General features: G+C 46.7%; 2 protein-coding genes across 10 annotated transcripts in view; both read right to left on the bottom strand.

The window, feature by feature from the left end:
- Positions 1–3,714: 3,714 nt before the first annotated feature.
- On the bottom strand, positions 3,715–17,602 carry LOC142080586 (solute carrier family 22 member 2-like). Of its 5 annotated transcripts, XM_075146275.1 has the most exons (12): positions 15,334–15,744; positions 13,010–13,113; positions 11,756–11,910; positions 9,425–9,593; positions 7,796–7,910; positions 7,583–7,689; positions 7,252–7,466; positions 6,725–6,833; positions 5,561–5,673; positions 4,376–4,475; positions 4,292–4,293; positions 3,715–3,868 (listed from the first exon to the last, which is right to left on the bottom strand). In XM_075146275.1, the coding sequence occupies exons 1-12, from the start codon at positions 15,742–15,744 to the stop codon at positions 3,804–3,806; spliced, it is 1,665 nt and encodes a 554-aa protein (XP_075002376.1). In that variant the 3' UTR covers positions 3,715–3,803. The 5 variants fall into 5 exon arrangements, with proteins under 5 accessions (XP_075002376.1, XP_075002372.1, XP_075002374.1 ...); XM_075146271.1 differs by adding an exon at positions 16,478–17,602 and having other exon boundaries at positions 3,715–4,475; positions 15,334–15,697; XM_075146272.1 differs by lacking the exons at positions 3,715–3,868; positions 4,292–4,293; positions 4,376–4,475 and adding exons at positions 4,640–4,733; positions 16,478–17,602 and having other exon boundaries at positions 15,334–15,697.
- IGF2R (insulin like growth factor 2 receptor) overlaps positions 16,529–18,217 on the bottom strand; it is a 65,325-nt gene continuing 63,636 nt past the window's right edge. For 3 of the 5 annotated variants that reach the window (XM_075146264.1, XM_075146270.1, XM_075146269.1), the window contains exons 49-50: positions 17,825–17,945; positions 16,529–16,616 (exon numbers count right to left, since the gene is read on the bottom strand). In XM_075146264.1, coding sequence (XP_075002365.1) covers positions 17,857–17,945 — 89 coding nt within the window. In that variant the 3' untranslated portion in view covers positions 16,529–16,616; positions 17,825–17,856. Of the gene's footprint in view, positions 16,617–17,824; positions 17,946–18,149; positions 18,209–18,217 lie in introns of those variants that run through there. The other 2 variants (XM_075146266.1, XM_075146267.1) reach the window with 2 other exon arrangements.

The following is an 18,217-nucleotide window of genomic DNA, read 5'->3' as shown; positions in this document are numbered from 1 at the left end:
GCTCCGCCCTTATCCACCAATGCTGTAACCCCATCATAGAAGGCCACCAAAATTGTCAGGCATGATTTGTCCTTAGTGAAGTCGTGTTGGCTGTCACCAATCACCTCCTTATTTTCCTTAGCATAGTTTCCAGGAGGATCTGCTCCATGATCTTCCCAGGCACAGAGGTGAGACTGACTGGCCTGTAGTTCCCCAGGTCTTCCTTTTTACCCTTTTTAAAAATGGGGGTTATGTTTTCTCTTTTCCAGTCAGTGGGAACTTCACCAGACTGCCACGACTTCTCAAACTCGATGGATAGTGACTTAGCAACATCATCCGCCAGTTCCCTCTGGACCTGCGGGTGCATTTCATCAGGTCCCATGGACTTGTGCACCTTCAGGTTCCTTAGATGGTCTCGAACCTGATCTTCTCCTACAGTGGGCGATTCTTCATCCTCCAGTCCCTGCCTTTGCCTTCTGCAACGTGGTTGGTGAGGCCTGAGCACTTGCCAGTGAAGACTGAGGCAAAAAAGTCATTGAGTACCTCAGCCTTCTCCATATCCCAGGTAACCAGCTCTCCCATTTCGTTCCGGAGAGGGCTCACATTTTCCCTAGTCTTCCTTTTATCACCGATGTACCTGTAGAAGCTTTTCTTGTTGCCCTTGATGTCCCTGGCCAGATTTAATTCTATCAGGGCTTTAGCTTTCCTAATGCGATCCCTGGCTGCTCGGACAATTTCTCTGTATTCCTCCCAGGCTACCTGTCCTTGCTTCCACCCTCTGGAGGCTTCCTTTTTGTGTTTGAGTGTGTCCAGGACCTCCTTGTTCATCCATGCAGGCCTCCTGGCATTTTTGCCTGACTTTCTCTTTGTTGGGATGCATCGCTCCTGAGCTTGGAGGAGGTGATCCTTGAATATTAACCAGCTTTCTTGGGGCCCTCTTTCCTCCAGGGCTTTGTCCCATGGCACTCTACCAAGCAGATCCCTGAAGAGGCCAAAGTCCGCTCTCCTGAAGTCCAGGGTAGTGAGCTTGCTTTGCACCCTCCTCAGTGTCCTAAGGACCTTGAACTCCACAATTTCATGGTCACTGCAGCCAAGGCTGCCCTTGAGCTTCACATTCCCCATCAGCCCCTCCTTGTTGGCGAGAACATGGTGCAGCATAGCATCTCTCCTCATTGGCTCCTCTACCACTGGGAGAAGGAAGTTATCATCGACGCATTCCAGGAATCTCCCGGGTTGCTTATGCCCTGCCATGTTGACCCTCCAACAGGTATCGGGGTGGTTGAAGACCCCCATGAGGACCAGGGCTTGTAAATGTGAGGCTGCTCCTATCTGTCTATAGAGGGCCTCATCCGCTCGGTCTTCCTGGTCGGGTGGCCTGCAGCAGACCCCCACTATAATGTCACCTGTCCCTGCCCTCTCTTTAATCCTGACCCATAAGCTTTCAGCCGGCTCCTCATCCATCCCCAGGCAGAGCTCCATGCACTCCAGCTGGTCATTGACACAGAGGGTGACATCCCCTCCTCCTCTCCCCTGCCTGTCCTTCCTAAAGAGCCTGTATCCTTCCATTCCAACACTCCAATCGTAGGAGCCATCCTACCACGTCTCTGTGATGCCAATAAGATCGCAGCCCCTCAGGCATGCGCACGTCTCTAACTCTTCTTGTTTATTCCCCATGCTACATGCGTTTGCGTAGAGGCGTTTAAGTTGGGCCCCCGATGAAGCTGTCTTACTGGCTGGAGTGGCTGGAATTCCTTTGTGCTGCTCTTCAGGTGGTCTCCTGCTGACCTGCGATCCTTCTTCAGGCTCTGGGCATCTATTGCTGGCATTGGCATCAAACTGGTAGGAGTGGGATGGATTGAGGTTCCCCTCCCCCCGCAACTTTAGTTTAAAGTCCTCTTCGCCAGCTTGGCAAGCCTAACTTGTAGGTGACCGCGAAGCAAAGGCAGGCCAGAGCCTGCCACCTCTGCAGCTCCGTGGCAGTAGCAGCGCTTATGGAAAAAATGCCAGTGTGATGGGTAAGGGTCTTGAGAGTCACCTTTTGTAGCTACTCATTTATTCATCCCAATATTTGCTTTGCTTGACTTCTTTGCCTCCTCCCCCATTTTCTTTCTGCACAGGGTTTTCAACAGGTTTCGAATCAATGAACTATAATAAAGACAGCTGTTCTGCCAGATTTCTTTTGTTGCAGAGCAGAGACATCTCTGCAATCACAGCAGGACACCAGCTCCACTGGTCACATAATTACATCCCCACTGTCCCTCTTGCCTGTCTCAGGACCAGATCGTTCCTCTCTGACCCTGAAGCAAATATTAGTTTTGCAACTGTTTGGGCCAAAGTCACGTCACTCCGGATTTGTCCTTGCCTTCTCAGAGCAACCTCGTCATAGCCCTGCTTCGCTGAGCAACATGCTTCCCTGCCCGTGAGGCCCTCAGCAACACTGAACATTAACTGGGGCTCAGGCCAGGCAAAAGCAAGGGCAAGATCACCGTACTGCCACACCGGGAAGCAATCCTGGAGGAATAGGATACTGCTTGCGAGAGTCCAGCAACACTTTGCTCAGCTGGAAGCTCTCTCCCTGCAGACGATCGTTAAATAGCAGCAGTATCTTGTGCCCTGCATACAGCATCCTTGTTGGAAACCAGTGTTCCCCAACAGTGCTAGGGAACAACGAGACAGAAACAGTGAAGGGGAGCCACAGTACCGTTGTGCCTGGTTTCCTCTGCAACCGGAAGACTGTTACAGTTGCTAAGTGGGAAGGACTAGGAAAATTGTGAAAGGGGCTGGATATTTCTTGGCAGACCCAGCATTGCCCCAATGGTCCCGAGGCACAGGACTCCTGGCCAAATCCCAGCTCAGAGTCCTGCAGGTCCCTAAGCCTGAGCCCAGCTCACTCCAAAGGGATGCCCCTGCAGGGCTGCCCCCTCCAAACACGTAGAGATACAGCTCTGTCCCGGCCCCGGCCCCATCCTAAGTCTCCAGTAGAGCAGGACTCTCATAGGCTTTCAGTCCCCTGGCAGCTGTAATGCTTTTCCCACCCTGACTGGAGTCTCAACAATTTTAATAAAATTCTGCATGTCTGTGCATGCACACATTTATAATGCTAGGGAGGCTTAGGAAAACAGTTTTGTACAAAAAAAAAGTATAGATTATCCACTATGAAGATGATACTAAGACAAGAAAGTTTAGTGGTTACACATTGAAAACTGAGCAAGGCTATTACTTTATGAAGGACTGTGAGTCTTTCTTCCATGCACCCCTTTTCATGCTCTGGAGTTGCCACATGCCCATCTTTGTGAGTTTGAGAATAGTCAATAAAATCCCCAATGAGGGCTGCTGTACAGGCACATGGACACACATGAACACTGTAACAGGTAAGGGCTAGCAAAAAAAAAAAAATCTGTGCAAATCTGTTGCAAGTTTTACCAAGACTGTATGAGGTTTGTAGTCATCTCAGCTCCATAACAGAAGTAAACCTCTGTTATATTATGCTGCCCCTTCATAAGGCAAAACAACAAAGTCAGACTTCATGGAAGCTTATAAAGTTTTGTTGGGTTGGACCCCACCATCCCCAAGTTAAGATCTGCCCCCATGTTGGGGTCCACAGGTATGAAAAGTTCCCAGCTCTGAAACATATTTATATTATAGCGTACAGAGAGGGAAGCAGCTATGCAGTAATAGGGACAATCCCATCAGCAACCCCCAAACATTGTAAATAAAGGATAGGCAGACAAAAAAAAGAGGCAAGACAGGAGAGAGTATTTATTCCAATTTGCCTTTCCATGCTAGTGCCTTAAGCAGGCTACCCAGAAAGTGTTATGCCTTCTTCAGTCATGTGCTACTTCTGACGTTTGGACGTGGAGATAGATCTTTTTGGCCTTTGGAACACTGCCTGCAAGAATAACAAGACATGAGCAGCAAACCAGGAATGAAGGTGTTCAGTGAGCACCTAACTTCAAGTTCCTCACTTGCCCTGCCTCTTCCCAGAGAAAATGAGCAGCTAGTCCTCAAATCCTCCAGATTTGCTCTGGCTCCTCAGTAGATACTGGTGCTTCACTCAGCGCATGAGTAGCTGCTATCAAGAATGCCCTGTTTCTGTTCCACAAGATCAGTTAGGTTTTTAAAGCACAAATAACATTTATAATAGTGTTGCAGCAGGTTTTAGAGACTAGCGCAGCTATTCACAGGCCAATAAAGACCTGTGCCGCTTGTTTTCAGATGCCTAGGTAGACAAGTGGTAAAAAGAAAATCTGTCCAGCTAGAGTCTGGGAATTAACTAGCAACTTCTTGGAAGCATAGGAGACAGCCAAGCAACGCCTGGGCTTCCCCAAGGAGCTGTGGGCAGGGATTTTGCACAATTTCAAGTGAAAGCTGCTAAGAGTTCATCATCCTGACTCACCCGTGAAAGTTTTCAACATCTTCAACAGTCTCAGGCAAAACCCTTCCTTTAGTTTCAGGCAGAAGCAACACCAATCCACCCGCAATCAAACCAAGAACAGCTTCAAATCGAACAGATTCACAAAGAGCTTGTTAGCATATACCAATTTCCAGCATATACACCACTTTCTACTGCCTAGCACAAAGGACTCATAAATGGCATTTTATTTTTTCTTCATACAAGATGTGCACGTCAAGGCTCTATATGCAAAACGGGCATGCTACCTCTGGAGTATGTGGCATCCACATGGAGACAGCAATAAGCCGAGTTCAGTTGTGATTTATGCACTGAACTATGGCATCTCAGGCTGGACAGACAACTGTAAAGAGGAAAGAACCCTTTCTAGTCTGAGTGTATGCCAGGAAATTGATTCAATTTTTCTGCTATTTACATAACAAGATTTAGAAAATACATACACAATGTGTTATCTCTTACAAAATGCGATTAACTTCTCCACTGATAATTTCTTTTATGCACTTTGTACATGTTTGGTGTCTATATTTTAAATCTACCAAGCACCCTCCTAAACGTACTGTCTGTTGAAAACTGCAATTTGCCATTCAAGACATTCTTCTGTAAATAGTGTGCTGATCTAAAGATTCAGAAAAGTTTTGCAGACCCTGATCTGAGAGTTCAGGTCACTAGTCTGCAAACACTCGTCTTGCATTTATTTACCAACCTCTTTCCAAATATCTGGAGAACAGCCAGTTAACAGACTGTCAGAAAAGCTGAAGTGTAACAGCCACGCTTGTACTCCATTAAATAGGCAATTATGTGAAATTCTAGGTTTTGGCTCCTGGACTGAGATAATATACCTCATACCAATATACAAGCAGTAATTGATCAGATTTGAATTCATCAAAATATTAATCTCATCAAAACATTAGAACATTTCTCAGCGCTCTGCCGTCTGTCGAACCTGCTTCCTTTAAATGCAAGGAACAATAATAAGGGGAAAGAAAACATGAATGCATAAACAGGCTCCAGGTTGTTATGAAGTGAGGGCTATGGCTTTTGTAGATGGGAAGGGGCTTCTGCTGAATTTGGGGCAACTGCCTTAGCTGCTTTTCTCTCCCTTTGAAACTTGGGCCCGCTTTGAAACTTGGGGCCCAGGAGCAGCTGGCAAGGAGGTAAGGGGGCACTTACTGAAGACTATCAGCGGCAGATCGTGCCAGACTTCCACCAGTCTGTAGACAATGAATGGGACGATGACTCCACCAATATCGCACAAGGAGGAGCAGACCATCACCCCGAGGTTCCTGGTTCAACAGCAAAGGGATCATGTTAGGGTGGAAGGGCACGGATCACGGTTGTGACCATTGCACGGGGCATGCAGCTCAGCAGACCACAAAATGACAAAATAGTTTGCAAAGCCCTAGTTTTCCACCGGTGGGCACATCCGGAAGTTATTTAGACCTAAGTATTGCAAGAATAAAAAGCTAGCAAATAGGAACAGGAGAGTATATCTGCATTTTCACAGGTGTAAGCGAATTCCCAAGGCTAAAGATATAAGAGAATCAGAGGGGAGTCTGAGGGGAGTCTCCGGATACAGGTAAAAATGTAAAACATCTTAGGTGACTTAGAGCAAGGGGTGGCAAACAATCCTTCTGTTTGCTATACACCATTAATAAAATTTAAAACTCCACTGCATTCATTATGGATAGAGAAATAAGATTAATAGAGTCTCATGATTTCATATGTTGTGTAGCTTCATATAATCACTGTGTCTCCAATGAAGAAAGGAGGAGTAAGATTCATCTGGTCAGTGCAGACACCTTCTCTGCAGGCAATGGCCTACAGTCAGTGGGTAGAAAGAGGAAATTTTGAAAAAGAATTAACTCCCAAGCTTTAGATTTCTGCAGGACGCATATCTACTACTGAGCTATTCATCCTGCAGCCCACTTACAAATAGGGCAAAAATCCGGTACTCAGGCGAAGGGCTTGAGTTAACACACATTCTCCAAAGCAAACTCCACTCTGCACAGATCCACTTAGATGTTATTTTGATTCAAACCAAGGTACAAACCCAAGCACCTTGTGGGACTTCAGAACCCTCATCAACCCTGGTTGTCTCCACTTTTCCCTATATTTCAGTCACATGAGTTTTCATCTGCCTTAAAGTACATTTGTTGTCTTCATGAATCTACTTTTTAAAGCATTTTACTTATGCTCCCCTTACTTTATGTTCAGTTACCTGTGTAGTTCTGAAGCATCTAAGGATAACTTAGTTTAGCATAAAACGTAACATACGCATTGGCCTCAACTATTTGTTTCCAGGCCAAATGCCAACAGGGAGGAGGATGCACCTACCTGATGTATGTTGGATACAGTTCAGTGTTTACAAAGCAAACCATTTCAAAAGCCATTGTGATTCCCATTCTCCCGATGCAAGCAGCAATCACTTTTAGCCAATGTATGTCTGCAGTGAAAATGCATTCAACACATTTAAAAGTATCCCAGCGATTTAGCAGGAGTCAGTTAATACACCAATGTTATTCTAGGGGGGACCTCTGATCCCATGTCACTTGATGTTTTTAAGGGGCCTTGTTTCACCTGTGTGAATGAGGGAACGGGAACAGCCAGCACCGCATGAGCTGCGGCACAGGGGACCCAGGTGGTTTGAGATTTATTATTAGCAGTCCTACAAATCAACCCCATTTCACTTCTGCAGCACGAGGAGTGCTACTAAAAGTCAGGGAGGCAGCACCCGATGGCAGGCGTGGGTTTGCGGACCTTGGGGGCTGGACCTTGGGAAAAGGGAGGGAGAGGTGGGTGCTGTTCCCTGGGGGCAACGCCAGGGTGGGAAGTCACCATGTAGCCTCAGGCGGGTGACTCACCCTCTGGGATCATGGCTGTGACAAGGCAGGCAGCCCCAGCCACCAGGTTTGCTGCAGCCCAGGGGTAGCGCCGCCCAACGCGGTCGATGGTGACGATGATGATGAAGGCGGCTGGGAACTCAACAAGTGCAGAATAGAGGAAATCCAGATACACGTTCCCAGCAGCTACTCCCATGTGCATGATGAGCCCCTGGTAGAGGACAGAGCTCGTGAACCTGAGCAGAGAAGAGCATCCCAGCTTCATTAGTCAGTTGGAGGACCGTGGTCTGTGTCCTGCTGGACCCTTTGTAACCAGAGCTTCAAAAACAGCTCTCCAACGTTATCTTCTTACCAGTTGTACATCAAAATGAATGTGTTTTTTCTCATCTGTGGTGTCCTGACAAGGTCAATAAGTGAAGGACTCTGCTTTCCGCCATCTTCCTCTTCAAATTTAATATCCTGCGGAAGCACCAGTACAAAGCACAGTAAGTTTCTACTGGGAGGAACTGATGGAAGGGACTGTCATGAATGCTTGCTTACATGCATAAGCAAACCCTGAGCTTACCTCAAAATGGGAAGGCATCTTTTTCCGGTTTTTTTTAGCCATATCACTGACAATTTTCATAGCTTTGTCATTTTTTCCTTGAGAGATCAGCCACCTGGGAGACTCTGGGAGGCACCTACAATGCGAGTGGATGCTATTATATACCAGAACATAAGGCTCACACAGTGCTCCCATGTATGGAGACTGTGGAAAGAGGGTTTTGGCTGAATGGAGGCAGGTGGTTTTTTTTCTTTGTTTGTTTAAGTTTTTTGGGAGGGGGGTTGTGGTTCCCCCCCCATCAGGAAAAGTAGTATATCCCGCTGCCAAAATGGGAAGAGGAGCAGTTGTGGTAGTGGCTTTAGTCAGAGATGAGTTTACTAAAGATAAATCAGGGAAGGGCTTTGAGCAAGAGTAGTGCTATCATTTTATTCAGCCTGTTCACCACAAACTGGCTCCTCTTAGGGAGTCATTTTCCAGTTGTGCCATCACAGGTTAAGAAGAAGTAAACAAGCTAGAATTGGCTTACCAATTCATAAATATGGAAAAAGGAAGACAACGAATCTATTTCTAACCTCTTGACCTATCCAGACAATTTCTCAAATCAAAGCACTCAAACTGAAAAACATCAATCAAAAAGAAAGTAAGGAATCCAAATTAAAGGTGAACCACGTGCCTTCTTTTGGTTGGACCACAAAAAGCTGCAACTTTTTTTCCTTAAAGGAACATGTAAATAACCTGTTACAGTTATGTTAGCATCCAACAATCTCTCAATAACCATCTTTTCAGTGCAGGCATTATTATTATATTATGTCAAGGCATTTCTTTTCCTTTGTAAAATTGTCCTGGCTTCGGCTGGGATAGAGTTAAATTTCTTCCCAGTGCTGTGTTTTGGATTTAGTATAAGAAGGATGTTGATAACACACTGATGTTGTAGTTGTTGCGAAGCAGTGCTTACACTAGTCAAGGACTTTTCAGCTTCCCATGCTCTGCCAGGTGCACAAGAAACTGAGAGGGAGCATAGCCAGGACAGCTGACCCAACTGGCCAACGGGGTATTCCATACCATATGATGCCATGCTCAGTATTTAAATAGGAGGCGTGGTCCGGGAAGTAGCAATCGCTGCTTGGTTATCGGTCAGCGGGTGGTGAGCAATTGCATTGTGCATCACTCATTCTGTATATTCTACCATTATTATTGTTACTATCCGTTCCTTTTCTGTTCTATGAAACTGTCTTTATCTCAATCCATGAATTTTACTTCTTTTTTTTTTTTATTCTCTCCCCCATCCCACTGCAGAGGGGTGGGGAGCGAGCGAGCAGCTGTGTGGTGTTTGGCTGCCTGCCAGGTTAAACCACAACAGAAATCCGTAATGAAGATAATATAGGGTATTAAATCACTCTCCCTCAGTGTTTTTCAAAGTAGTCTTTCTTTTAAAGAGAAGTCAGGTGCGGCGCACAGGCTAAGATGCAATGAAGTCTCAGTTGCCGAGGGGTCCTATTTCCCTCTCCTTTTTGCTGTGTACTTCCTCTTTGCACGAAGAGGCACACACAACTGAAAAGCAGTGCCAAATCTCCCTTAGTATCAAGCCCTGGGAGGCAGAAGCCACAGCCTTTTCAGTCGTAGGCAGAGGTACAAGGAAAGCCTGTTTACCAGTAGTAGAGCAGGAAGAAGCAGCTTGGCAGGGTGACAGTGAGCTGCAGCCACCGCCAGTGAGGGATGGCGTAAGCGATGGCATCAAAGACCAGGAGCCCAACGGAGAAGGCCGTCTGGTAGAGGATGCCCACTGTCCTCCGGTACTTCGGACTGACAACTTCCGTCACTGCAAACACGCACAGAGACAGGTGAATGACAGCTCAGCCATGACCGCTCGGCGCAGCAATAACTTGCTCTGTGGGGACGCTGGAAGACCAACGCTGCGTTAACGCCCTGAAGAAACCATCTTGGTAATCCTGGGCTTCCTGGCATAAAGCTTCCGGGCAAAAATCCCCTCACAGAGGGGAGGTTTGGTTTTCTGTCACCCAAAATCTCCACAGAGGAGAAAACACTGCTCCTGCTCTTACACTGGTCTAAGGCATCCAGTACTGTCCTCTGTCGTGGAAATCTCTGAGTAAATCAAACATTCCTCAAAGGGCACGGATGGATTTTGTTCTAAAATCTAACACCAACTACATAATGTCTCCAACCCAATAACAAAACCTCATATTTTGTTTTCTAAGTGCAGCCTTTCAGCCTGCATCTAACTCCAAGTATCTAAGAAATGCTTGTACCACAGGGCGGCATACAGCTCCCTGGTCAGGATGGCTTCATGACTCATCTGTACTTTGCAACTGCACATCACAGGATAGACCCGCAGGTTAAGTCTGGTTGATATAGAGCTAAAAGTAACTATTCCAGCAGGCAGGCACCAGCACACTCAAAATTTTGCATCTGGTTGTGTGATTCCAAGAAAGCAAACCGATTAGAAAAAGATCAGAAAGCGGTTATTTAGCAGCTGAAGGAAGTGCTGTGTTTTGGAGCCACGGATTAGCTAATACAGCTTGGCCAAATGATGCACAGAGCAAAGACATCTCCTCAGGCTCCGTGGGACTGAGCCAAAAGCAGCTGAAGGGGAGACAAGTGTCCCAGGAGAGCATGACAACAAGGTTGCTCTGTCCTTGTACCCTTCCCTGGGCATTCAGCATTGGCCACCCTTAAGGAAAGGATACAAGTTTAAAGGGGCTTTGGGGCTGATTCTAGGTGACTTCTCTCTCATGAGAGAGTTTCAAGGAGAATCCAGAAGAAACAAGGTGTAACTGAGGGAAAATATCAGGATAGGGCAAATCATTTTCCTGATAGGAATTTTATGCTCTAAAATGGCATAAAGTTCCCCAGAAGAGGTGATGAAGATTTCATTTGTGCCAGGAAAAGATTTAAAAGGCCAAGCAAGCATCTAGAACATGCACAGGAAGGAACAATCATGTCTTGGCAGAAGATGGTCTGGAATGTGGACTAGATGTTTTTATTTTATTTATATCAGACATCTGGATAACTGCATTAGCAAAATGTCCCCGCTAAAAGACAACAGAAGTTTAGGGTGTTGACATTTACATTTTTTCCACTATCACAGTGAACTGGATCACTCAGAGCTATTTGGTAGAGCCACCTGACATCCTAATCCAGATAAGGTTCTACTGGGCAGCCTTTAAAATATTTAATTTGCTGCTTTGGTGATTGCTTGGTGTTGGGTATTTTTGACAAGAGCCCGAACTCCACACCAGAGAAGTCAGAGAAGTCCCAGGCAGCTCTACCATGCACCAGAAAGTGGTCCTGAGCTGGCCCCAACCCTGCGGCCAGGCAGCCGTGCTTCCCCGCCGGACACGATCGGTGCGAGGCGCTGGGAGAGGCATCAGCACGGCCTGGCTCCTCGCATGGCTTTGCAATCCCCCGGGTTGGCCTCCACTCAGAGATACCCAAACAGCTTCTCTTTTTCTCAGCAAGCACATGCTGTTCTTCGGTTATTTTTAGGCTGTAAAGCCTCTGTTTGCCCGTTAATGCTCTTTGTGTCATAAAAATGCCTCCAATTTTCCCCACCCTCTGCCTGCTTCTTTAATGGCCTCCTCTGTCATCACCCCATCTGCGACTGGGCTGCAGCGGCTGCGGTCTGCCCCAGGGCCGTTGCCTTCCCCAGCCGGTGCCGGAGGGGAGGGAGAGGAGCCCGGCGGCTCAGATCTGCAAAGGGGAGCTGCGCCACAGGGGAAAGCCTATCCTGAGGCAACAGCCCTAACATACCACCGCTTGCTTGAGCTTTGAAGGCACTGTTGCTTCTCCCTAATGACAGGGCTTGAAAAAATCCTGAGAAGTCAAGGAAGGAGAAAACTCCTTGATAAAACACCATGGGAGGCATTTTTTTAAATGGCTTTTGTTTGGGGTGTTTTGGTTGTTATTTTTTTTTCCTTCATCTTCCACAGCCAGTGTTGCTCCTGGGAAAAGGTCTGAACTCACCCAGGATGTAGCCTGCGGTCCAGCAGCCCTTGCTGACCAGCCCTTGCAAGAACCGGAGGATGACTATCCACAGGTAGGTGGGCACGAAGACCAGAAGGATTCCACAGACAACGTTTGCAAGAATTGTATTTAAGAGGCAAAATTTACGGCCAAACCTGGATTGGAAGATAACATGTTCAAAGCAAAACACTAGTCATGAAAACAGAGGCTTTTTAAACTAGTGAGAGCTTTGTGCATTTTTGGGGAAAAAAGAAAAAAATCCAACTTTGCTGTACAAGGGATAGATACATGCTGACTTTTATTCTTAGCCCATTACTCACTGAAAAATGACTGTGCCAATCGCTCTGCAATTCCACAAAGGCTTTCAGGAAAAAGAAAAATTTCCCAAGTTAAAGAACAATAGTCCCGTATTTACATATATTTGGACTGTGACTGTTATCCCTGAATTTCAGAACAGGAAGCTTAGTAATCTTGTTTTTTATAATGGCGGTGAAAAATCAGTATGGGTTAATACTATCATTCTGATATGTCTGCGTGAACCAGATTTTTAACAGATTTATATACCACAATCTTAATCTCCAAAAATCTAATATGTATGGATCTTGTTGTGAGGGGGCTGCATTTCACAGCTGGAGCAACTCAGAGTCTGCTGTACTAACAGTCCTAGGCAGGAGGGGAACATGGGGGAAAAAGGGCCTTCAAATACTGGCATTTTTTTCTTTTTAACCCCAGCCGCCTGGCTAGGGCAGCTGTCTCTGCTGGCTCTGAACAGGGAGCTGAAGATGCCAGGACACAGGGATTTCTGCTTTTTCACAGTGACTGCTGCTGTACCTATCTGGCAATCTCTACTTCTACCATTTCAAAGTTTCTCCAAAGGAAGCAAGATGTTTCCAAGCTGCAGCCTCACAGAGTGTGAGGGATCAAGCGGGGGTTCCAAACCAGCGTTTCCTGGCTTCGATAACACCCCAGGGCTCTGGTGTGGCACGATAGGGAGTTTGAGGTGTACAGTCCTAAAATAGTCCTCGCGGGCTCTGCAGGACTCGCTGAGCAGGAGGTTCGTGCAAACCACCAGGTATGACCCGAGAGACAGAGTACGCGCTCCTCATACCACGACTGAGCATCCAGGTGGTTGACCTTGTTTTGAGAAGAGCAGAAATGATAGCAGTTGCACAATCTTTCTCTGCCTTTATCTAAGCTTAGCTGCTGAACACCGATACGGGAGGTCAGAGGGTTTTACTGTCAGCCCACACATACCTGTCTGCTATGTAGCCAATGTTTATGGAGCCAATAAAAAACCCAGCATTCACAGAAGACTGAAAGAGGTCCAGCTTCCAGGAGTCCTCACACACCAGGTTAAACTAAAGGAGCAACCACAGTTAGAAGCAAGAGAGTGAAACAAGGAGCTGGCTCACATCCACAAGTTTCCTTTGCTTCAGTTAAAGATTTACATTTTTTTCTGGGTCAACGACCATTTTATCAGCACCCAGAAACCCTACTGACTTAATTAAGTGTCCAACACTAAAAACAGGATCAAGCCCTTGAGCAGCTTCCTGTTTTTCCCATTCATGTCTCATCTCTCGATACTGGAAAGAACATGAGTGAGTTATTACCTGTCACGATCAGGACCCTAATTTATGTTAGGCCTTGTTAATCAAATCAGCATGGACCTGATGATCACCCTGGGCTTTTCAAACAGCTTTTTTTGTGGCTGATGGCGAACACTTCTAAGCAGTTCTGGTTGCCTCCAACCCTCTCATGCCACAGCAGTCCCTGCAGACCCCTCAGGACTAAGGGCAATGCCTTCACTAAAGGTATCCTAGATGTTTTCAGAAGCCTGCCTGTGGAGCACCAGCTCCTGAAGGAGGGTGGGAGGAGGTATCTGCATCTGCCCCCGAGGCCACACCATTTTCTCTCTGCTCTGGCCTTTTGCTCAACTAAATTGTCCTACAGCCTAACGTGTCTGGAGACCAGGTATTTTGTATCCAGGGCCAAGCTTTATACCACATGGGTACGCACATATATTTGCCATCTGGCCTTAGTTCTCTTATCTTACTTAAGTAGATATACATAAAAGCTACTGGAGAATAAGTTATTTCAAAAAGCTGTCCTAACACGACTGAGAATCCCTTCCCATCCTACTGGTAGCTGGGTTTATTTAAAGCTATGCATCTTTAATGAACATAAAACCAGATACTCCTTCTGATGCTCTGTGGGGCTTCCCATGAGAATATTCCTCCATGTGTAAATTTTTCCTTCGAGCAAAGTAACATGCTTTACTCTGCGCTATTCTTTCCCTTGCTTAGCTGCCAGAGCAAGGGACAACATAACAGAGCCGAGAGCGTTCCCAGAAACAGTCACATCCAGAAGCAAAACACGTTGCCAAAATGCAGAGGGAGGCGTGTGACGTTTCTGGTTATCCTGTGAGGGAATAACCAAGGCCCCGCGGGCCTGGCCTTGCACCCCCTTCAGAAGAAAAGGGAAGACGACTGATGTGAGAGCGTGACTGCACGAATCCACACAGACTGCAAGTTTTCAGCTTCCCACAATCTGAAGAGGTCACGGTGGGGGTGTCTGGACCACAGCATCTGCTCTCAAGCGTTTTGCAGCGAGGTGTGCCTGCTGCGCTGCGGCTTTGTAGAAGTCCCGGGTCAGCCTCCGTTTGAGGTGTCTCACTTCCTCACTTTAATATCCACAGTCCATACTTTGCTGAAAAAAGTACATTTACAGTACACCACCTAAAATCTAGCTCCAAACTATAAATGCTGAAGTTGCTGGAGCACAGAATTTACCTGCTCCTGTGTTTGTGTAAGGTACATGGGGGAAAGAATCCTGACTTCCACCATCTCTAAAAATGTGGTGGAACTTCCTATCACAAAATCAAGTTTGTCATCCCAGATACCGATTTGTTTTTAAAGTTAAAGCACCTAAAACCCTAAAGTACCTGAAGTAGCTTAAATACCATTTTCAGTTTATTCACACGTCTTCTGAGAACACAAAACAGCCGTCGGATTTTCTGCAATTTATTCCTGAATTAAGCTGTTTAATTGTAGCAGGTGATTACCTTTCCCCCACCCATAGTCATTCAATCATATTTGAAACAAACTTTAAAAGACTTTCTTTATTAAAAAAAGAAAAGAAATCAAGACCTTCACACCTGGGCACGGATCCCAGGAAGATCGGGAGGTCTGTGCACTTGGGGATCGGCTGGTTTTGTTTGTAGTGCTGCGAGCCGCTCATCCCTCGCAGGCACTGTTTACACACCTCCACCAATCGGACCCCTCATGTGACGGAGCTTCATTCAGAACCGGACTTTATCTACCTAGGGATTTATTTGCTGAAATACGCTTTGCTCCCCAGCTGGAGATATAAGCCTCCCGAGAAGCCAAGGCAACACTTCACAGCAAGGACAGAGGGAAGACAACTTGCAAAGCGCCCTGCGCAAGTTCGCGGCAGGACGATTCCCCTCGTCCAGGTAAACAGGCATCATTTTAACACAGCCTAGGCTACACCAACCCTCTCCCCTGTCCCTCAGCTTGCCTGTAACTGAGGGGGCAAGGGAAGGGAGTATGTGTTTTTACCTCGGTCACGAGAGAGGTCCCCGAGGAGTCGTAGACCCAGCCATCCCGGCAGGGACCGAGGGGGACGGCGCTCTGGTTGCCCACGAGGCTGCCGAGGGGGTCGGTGCAGCTGACGCCCGTCGCGTTCCAGTCCACCTCGTACCTCCTGCAGCGGCTGCCGAAACCAGCCCTGCGGCCGCCCCACTCGGGAACCGTGTGATTCAGCTGCTCCTCCAGGCTCCAGCCACACCGCTGGCTCAGCTCAGCCGCCCCGGGGCTGAAGCAGCGATGCTCGGGGATGAACCCGAAGAAGACGACACCCACATACACCGGGGTGAAGGCAGCAGAAAGCAAACACAGGACAAAGAAGGTTTGCTTCTGGAACCTGTCAAATTCTCCAACATTCTCCAAAATGTCATCTAGGGTTGGCATTTTGGCATCAAAACCACCCCAAAAACCTCATCTAGGTCGTCTCTGCAGCACTGATATATTTAGTTGGCAGCAAAGCTATTTAAGTAACAAAGACATTTGACCAAAAGTCAGGACTAACTCCATAAATTATTAAACTACATGTTGCAAGCTTTATTTTTTAGGTTTCATTTGAAATCAGACCTTAATTCACCCAGGGAGAATTTGCATTTAACCCCTAATCAGAGCACATATGTTCCTTTTCTCCAGAAAAGCTGGTAACAGCCACAGCACTTCAGTTTTTTTTTTTATTAGCCAAACCAGCTCCTCAAAGAAGAGGCATTTTAAGGAGCAAGCGCAGTTGGAAAATTCCACCAACATGCAAGCAAATGGCAAGTTTAGCAGTTGCTGGGCACCACATGTGAACAAGGCTTATCAACCAGGTTCTATAAGGAATAGGTAAGTACACTGTGAAACAGAATTGTCTCTACATTGAGCCATGTAACAGCAAAGGAACAGCTTTCCCCGCAAACTCCAGTATTGTGTATGATTCACCCCTGCAGCTACCCTCACTCTCCACACTCCTCCATTTCCAAGGAAAACCTCTCCCACCTACATCAGGAAACACAATTTTCACCTGACCATATTTTTGCAGCGATACAAAAGATAAAAAGCATTCACTAAGGAATTACGCACTGAGAATAGCTTTGGGAAGGCATAATATAAAATGCTTATGGCCAAAACAGCTATTTCTTACCATAGAAGACCTGTAAGACTTTTGGTAGAATTCATTGTGGGGCACCCCGAAAATAAATCCAGTTGTATCAGGCTCCAATGATACTTCATGCTGTCTACGGATAGACACTTGCTACTCCAATACCTTTTGCTGACAACAGCTGCTTCCATCGGAAAGAAAAGCATAAGTGAAGGTAATATTTTGAAGATGGAAAAAAGTGAAAAATGATCTGGAAAGTGACTTGCACAGTTTAGGCAACCAGGCAAAAAGGGGAAAAAAAAAAAAAAACCACCAAAGACCTCCTCTCAAAACTCTCCAAAAAATAAACCAGCTTAGAAGTCCATTCTGGCCCGGGGACAGAAACAGAACCAGTTCTTCATCTGGTCTCGCTGCCCGTCAGCCATCAGAGCAACAGTGGCCTAACCAGCTGTGTAAGCTGCTTTGTGGACCAGCACTCTAAGATCATTCCCTGCACCACACAGAAGTGCCCCCTCCTCTCCTCCGGCAGGAAAAGCAAGGTAACAAGAACTCCTCTCCCGCAGCCACTTGCAGCTGTGTTACCCCAAGCCCAGCACAGCACCACCCCACACCAGACTTTGGCCTCCGTGGTTGCAGGGGCTCCGTGTGGAGCTGGGGAGGGGGACGGGGACGCACAAGAGCACAGCAGCTGCCACGCTCGCAGCCTGCCCCCGCAGCCTCCCTCAGCAGGAGGATGTGCGCGGTCAGCTGAGGCCAAGGGAACTGAAATCAAAGCCTGCCTGGGAAGTGGGTGAAGTTTATCGCCATTAGGCTGCATCTTAAAAAACACACCCAAAAAACCTCACATTGCTTCTTTCCTAGCGGTTTCGTTTAACCAGGTGGTAATGGTGTGCGTAAGTTCCACGTGAACTAAAAAAGTTAGATTCAGACTGGGCCTTTTTTCCTGATTTCCCACCGCCCTCTCTGCGGTCCAGACAGGGGTTGGGTGGCTGTCTTAGAGGCTCACTTCCCAGGGAGTCGTGCTGTTGACTGGCAGGGTTTCTGCTCCTGGCCCAGCCATTTGTACATACTTGTCTGGTCCCCACTATTCTCATAACACCTCCCTCCCTATGGTTAAGCAGGGTATTCTACCGGAAATTTCGTCTGGTGAAGCAGGTCATGCATCCAGTTCTGAACAAGATAAGATTCAGTCAGCCTACCTACAAATGCGTAGAAAGCAGCAGGCAATAGTACCAAGATTAGGCACTGAAGTCACTCACTGCTGTCATATTAGAAATGTATCATTGATATTGTTCAGATAAGCACCCCCAGGCAGAGTACCTCTGTTCTACCTAAGCCTCGTTATGCACAGCCACAACAGAGAGACCATGCGGTGTTATGCCTTAATACCTGGAAAGTCATTTCACGCAGCAGTTCACGGATCAAACAACTCCAAGATGCCAGCCTTGAAGACTTGTGGAAAGGAAGCAGCATTCTTCAACATCCATTGAGAGAACTGCTGCAATGGTAACTGACAGTATTAAAAATACACTGTCAAGCCTCTCATTCCCCCAAATTAACCTAATGCTAAATACAAAAAATGCTGCTTTTGTTTTAAGTATGACAAGATGCAGCTTTAGCCGAACTGATTTACAGCTTCACTGGTAACAATACAAGAGGAAGAACATGTAAGTCTGATAAAAGAAAGAATACACCACTAGGGCTTACCTATATATTCTGATCTTTGTCATCAAACATCAGTTCTCGTTTTGAGTAATGTGATTAAGATATTAGCTATCACAG

Source organism: Calonectris borealis, chromosome 3, assembly GCF_964195595.1.
Source record: "Calonectris borealis chromosome 3, bCalBor7.hap1.2, whole genome shotgun sequence".
Lineage (NCBI taxonomy): Eukaryota > Metazoa > Chordata > Aves > Procellariiformes > Procellariidae > Calonectris > Calonectris borealis.
The sequence above is the reverse complement of the archived record's forward strand: the minus strand, read 5'-3'. Positions and strand labels throughout refer to the sequence as shown.